Consider the following 6,018-nt stretch of genomic DNA (forward strand, 5'->3'; position numbering starts at 1 on the left):
ATCAGTATAGCTAATAGTAAAACTCACTAAGGGAAAAATGGATGAGACTTTGATGTCAAAGGCCTGAAAACACCATAAAGATAAAGCTGAATATCTGACCATGTTTTGATTCAAATTTGAGGATGATATACTCCCAAAAATGTAGTTTCCGTAAGCTTTTATTAAAAAAAGTCCAGGCGTCCTTTCAAAAAAGCCATCTGGAGACCCCAAATGGATACCTGGTAACCAAATGTCCAAATGAGTCAAAACTACATAATACATATATGTATATCAATTCAGAACTGCTCTGCCCACCAAAACACACGATAAACAACTCTTTCTGAACAGCATTTGTAGTGCTGACTCATTTGGTCATTTGGCATTTTTGAAACAAAAAACGCATAAACTTTTCCTGAAATAAAACTTTTTTTAGGTAAAAACTTACAGAAACTACATCTTTATGGTATTTCATTTCAAGGAAAGCTTTGGAAAAGTCATTTGGATCTTTTATTTCAAGAAAAGTCTAGGAATCCTTTCAAAAAGGCTATTTAGAGACTCATAAGACACTGCATACTACATACTTATATCAGTTCAGAACTGCTCTAGCAATGAAACCACATAAAAACACAAAACTATTTCAGAATCTGAACATTATAACTAAACAGTCTTTATTCTGAACAATTTTAACAATGAAAACAGTGAACCAAAACAGATGTTATCCTTTTTGAACGAATGAAAACACTGTTTTTTTACAACATTTGTCTTTTTTTTCTATGCTAAATATTATGAATATTACTATTTTACTAATATTACTAAATAATGTTACTGAAAAACGAAAGCAACTATTTAGAGTATTAAAGTGTAGGCAGACACTCAAGCAGCCACTAAAAAGGTTTGTTCTCTGATCAACTGGATTCACCAAACCTATTGAAAGACAGGAAAGGGAGAGAGAAAGTGTGAAAGCAAAACTAATCAAACTTGCAACACGGTGTACATTTTGCACACAAACACACACACACACACACACACACACACACACACACACACGCACGTACGTACATAACTCATGTAGCCCCCTCATATTATCCCTCTCCGTTGTCATTTTAGCGCAGGGCTATTCTGTGAACATGCTTACGCAAACTATTGAAACTGTCAATCACTGTAAACGTCCTTGTGGTTGGCTAACATCCATCAAAACTTTGCTGGCTAGGCATTAGCTGGCTTCAAACACCCTGATTCTGATGCGTCAGAACACCTCGCTGACCCAGTCCCTGACTCCCTGTCTGTTCCGGGTTATAACAGCGCCTGTGATTGAAGGAGAGAGACGAGCGAGGGCTATTCTTACTCGGAAGAGACGATTCTGCTGGAAATAGATGGCGTTTCAAAGCTGGAATACGAATTAGAATCGAATTAGAATTAGGCCCTGAGTTAAGCTCACAGTTCACTAATTTACTCACTAAACCAAATGTGCTGTCATTTTATGTCTTGCAAGAAACTCGTGAAATCTGCATGTTCTTGCAGAACTGGCAAAAAAATAAATAAGAGAGAGAAGAGTAATGCATCCATTAAACAAATGAATTTGTGGCTTCACATCTCTCTGTAAAACTACTGCATGTCATACTGTTTTATAAACACACGCAGGTGATTCATAGTTTCACTTCCGTGTAAATGCATCACATCACATGACAGTCAGTTTCCTGTTCCTATTTCCTGTCTGTTATATATAATAATATCTACAACGTAGAGCGCAGACGCCTCACACACATTTCTAAACAATCGGTAAGATCTTTATAATTACTTTAATATTGTTTCTACTTAAATATATTAGGTTACTTCTACGTAGTCCAAATCAAGACCGATATTTGACATTTGATAGCAGAGGAATTATGAATTTGTTTCTGCTGTTGTTGTTTGAATAAAGATCCAACGAGCTGCATATCATTATCATCACAGTGACTTTATCGAGATTATATCACGAAATAGCATGTTTTTATATAATGCATATAATGATTATTACATTTTATATAATATGTTAATATTACAACATATTTTTATATATTATATAATTTACATAATAAATTGATAAATAATGACAATATCTCAATAATTAGAAAATTCTTTATTATGCTTTTACAGCAAGTAGAAACCAAAATATTGCTGTGAGTTAGTGGCATAACTTTGTCAACATGGGAGTCGAAGGACTGAGGACCTTCATTGAGAGCAGCAACAGAAATGATTTAAGAAGCTGGGCTTTTAGAGACAGTCGACTAATAATCGATGGCTGTAGCTTATACTACACCCTGTACTTTGACTGCAATTTGGATCAGATGCATGGAGGAGACTATGATGATTTTGAGGAGTTGATCATACGGTTCTTTGAGAACCTCAGAGACTGTGACATTCACCCTTATGTTGTACTTGATGGCGGCGCTGACCACACTGACAAAAAATGGGACACTCTTAGGAAACGAAAACAGGAGAAAATAAATGCAGCCTTTACCCTGTCAGCAGGGAAAAGAGCCAAGGTCCTTCCTATTCTCGTCAAAAATGTGTTCAGACAGCTCCTTCATAAGCTCAAGGTACCACTGATTCAGTGTCTTGAAGAGGCTGATTGGGAAATCGCTGCTTTGGCCAAAGAATGGGATTGTCCAGTTTTGTCCAACGACAGTGACTTCTATGTATTCAACCTCAGGGCGGGATTCCTGCCAATCACACATTTCCAGTGGAAAAACGTGAACGTGAACAGACACACAAACAAAAAGTTCATCCAAGCCAAACACTTTACAGTGGGAAAATTCTGTGAATCCTTCAGAATGAACCTTGAGCTTCTCCCAGTCTTTGCTACCATCTTAGGTACTGATTATGTGGACCTGCAAAATATCAAAAGCCTGGGTTGGGAGAAATACTCAACGCCTGACACGGAGCATGCCCGGATTGATGGTTTGCTTAACTGGTTATCCCAGTTCCCAGGGACAGATGCAGCTGTAAGTGCTTTGCTGAAACTAACACGCAACAAAGAAAAACCCCTCGTCCAAGAAGCACTTTCCAAGGGAATCCAAGAGTACAAGCTCATCTCTGGCTATCTTGCCCAGTTCTTCCTCTCAAAGACGATTCCCCAGACAGCTTCTACAGGTCCATTGCAAGTTCTGCCGACATGGACCTTGAGTCTCCTACTTGAGGGAAAGATGAGCTCCTCCATTATTGATGCACTGGTACATCAAAGGGTTTCCTTGACAATCCAGGTTGAAGACTTTAAACTGCCCTGTTGCAGTGAAACCTCTCGTCCCATACGCCAAGTGATTTACGGGTTACTGTTGCCGGGAGAACAACAGACTGCAGATAAACTAGAGTCAGCCATTAAAACATTCACTGGCACAAGCAAGCATTATGTAGAGGAATATGGCAGACAACAATCAAAGCTAAGCAGTCAGAAAGTTGAAGCCATAAAGACCAGGGTGATGGAAGGACTTCAACTGGAAACATTATGGAAGGTAAAGAAGATGTCTTAGCTCTCTTTTGAAATGAAATTGAATTGTTTGTTTTACAGTATTTGTCATTCTAATGTTTCTAGGAACCACACAACGTGCGACTTCAGGTGCTCCTGGACACTTTGGGTGTGTCGTCGGAGACAGTAAGAGAGATCCAACCTGCTCTACAGCTGCAACTTTTCGTGACAAGTTACTGGCTAGTAAATGCACAGCCTCCACCGTCCAAAGTGCATCTTTGGGGACTGCTGCTGGGAATGGTCTATGGACAGTTCAGCAGTACACCTCAAACACAAAGAGGTATTGAAATTATCAATCATTATCTTGTTAGAAGAAGCTTCCTTAGAGCATGCAATAAATAATAAAGCAAACTCAGGCACATGCAGTGTATGCCATTGCCACCATTGTCACGTAATTGTGAGCAAATGATGACCTAAATGGCATGGGGAAAATAGCAGAAATACTGCTGAGGTTCTTGAAATGTGTGTTAAGCCAGTATGTACTGTAACATAAAAAAAGTGTGAATACATGTTATTTTTTGGTTTGGGGATTTAGACATGCTGTTGAAACTTAAGAAGCTACAAAGTGGTCGAAGAGGGATCTCTCTGGAGCATAAAACGGCTCATCTATACAGCCAATGGCAGTCCTGCCTGAAGTGGGGTCTCTGTCTCAATCGTTTACTGTGTTTTCCTGTATCTGAACCAGAGGTCGCACGGTACAACATCCATTTATTACTCATAAACCATCTTGAAAGCTTTCACTGATTATTTGATAATAATTATCATTTTGATTTGCATTGTTAACAATCCTGCTTCCTGGTTGTGACTTCCCAAATGTAATTTAAAATGCTTGAAAAAAAAAATAAGAATGTAACACACACACACACATTGATATTCAAATGACATAAATTCACAAATAAAAGTTATTTTTAACTTTCTATTAATCAAAGAATCACCAAAACATTTATCACAGCACAACTTTTTCCAACATTGATGATAATATTAGAAAGATTTCTAAAGATTTCTAAATTGAGATGTTAAAAGTGTCCACTGGTGTTGTTGCACATGAACACTAAATGTGTTATTGTGGTGTTGTGTTTAGTTTGTACCGGGGAAGACTGGTGCACGATGTTGTGGAAGAGCTCAGGAGAGGCATCACGCTGCACTCTTTGCTGGTGAGGGGCTCAAACACCGAGCGGCTCTTCAAACAGCTGAAGGATGCAGTTGTCAGCTCGGTGGGTGAAGACTTCATCAAGAAAATGAGAAGCGGGCTCATGCACAGAGCTGCTGGGAAAACACAGAGAGACTTCAAAGGCCAGAATCAGCCTGTAGATGAACTGAGCAGTTGCTTTGAACATCTGGTGTGTGAGGATATTGATAACTGTGAAGATGATGATGATGACAATGATGACGATCTCAAAGGGAAAAGCAGGAAGAGTAAAGCCAAGGATCACAAGACAGAAAATCCTGATGTTTCCTACACCACCCGCACCAGACATAAGGCTAAAGCTCGCAATGCTGATCATTCCTCTAAAGAATACGACCGAGATGCTTCGAGTAGCCTTTAAGTAATTTTACCTAACTGGAGAAATCAGGTTACATCTACTGACAGTTTTTTCAGGTTGCTTGAATTCAGTTATAATCTTAAATCATTTATTTCAATTCAACAAAACCAGTTATTGTAGATGTTACCACATGATGTACATTTTCTAAATTGAACTGACTTAACGTTTTTTTCAGTGTATATACTGTTGTTTAAATAGGTGTTGATATTTTATTTATAAATTATGGATAAAATATTAATAATGTATTATACTAAAGAAGAATTTTTATTTTGGTGGAGCAGTGTTTCTTGTTCATCTTTATAAAAAGCACATATGTCTTTAATTTAGATCTTGTTTGTAGTTATTTTCCATCTTTGAAATAAATGATTACAAACCCGCTGGGATTCTTCTTTTGTCTTCAAGCATTTTCTTTTCTTTCCATATTTTAATTTATTATGCCTTGATTTTCTATTTATTTATGACTATCTGTTGTTTAATAAAAGATAAAACAGAGAAAAGAAAAGGGTCTCCACCTACCGAGGACCCCTGAGAGACTAAGAGGTGTAAAACCAAAGAAATCCATCGAGTGACACCCATGCTCAAATATAACTGTTATAATACTATTTTGGGTATTTTAATATTAATTAGCTGCACAATTCATCCATATGTTGCCAAACAGATACCTTCAGTTGATAAAATACTTAATCGACGTGTATAAGTGTCATCACGGGGCACAGAAGGTGAGAAATAGGGCTTAAAAAGACCACTCTGGACCCCTATTTTTTATTTTTTTAATCGATCAACAATGATTTTATGATTCTTAAACATACACAGTTTCGTTAGGACCACTGAGACTACATTTATGGTAAGAGCAAAAGACTAATACCTCAAAACCTCAGTAAACACAAATTATTATTAGTATTATTATTATTATTATTGTAGAATTTTGTTAAAGAAACCTGCACTTATGACTAAAACTATTGCTAGTATATATAAGAGAATGAAAACAAC

At 37.3% G+C, this 6,018-nt stretch overlaps 1 protein-coding gene across 1 annotated transcript; it reads left to right on the plus strand.

The window, feature by feature from the left end:
• Positions 1-1,689: 1,689 nt before the first annotated feature.
• LOC306874672 (single-strand DNA endonuclease ASTE1-like) lies at positions 1,690-5,415 on the plus strand. Its single transcript, XM_079424879.1, has 5 exons — positions 1,690-1,758; positions 2,116-3,470; positions 3,551-3,764; positions 4,020-4,179; positions 4,566-5,415. Exons 2-5 carry the CDS (start codon positions 2,166-2,168, stop codon positions 5,029-5,031), a joined length of 2,145 nt encoding a protein of 714 aa, XP_079281005.1. The 5' UTR covers positions 1,690-1,758; positions 2,116-2,165; the 3' UTR covers positions 5,032-5,415.
• The last annotated feature ends 603 nt before the right edge of the window (positions 5,416-6,018 follow it).

This window comes from Barbus barbus (genome assembly GCF_936440315.1).
Source record: "Barbus barbus genome assembly, chromosome: 9".
NCBI lineage: Eukaryota > Metazoa > Chordata > Actinopteri > Cypriniformes > Cyprinidae > Barbus > Barbus barbus.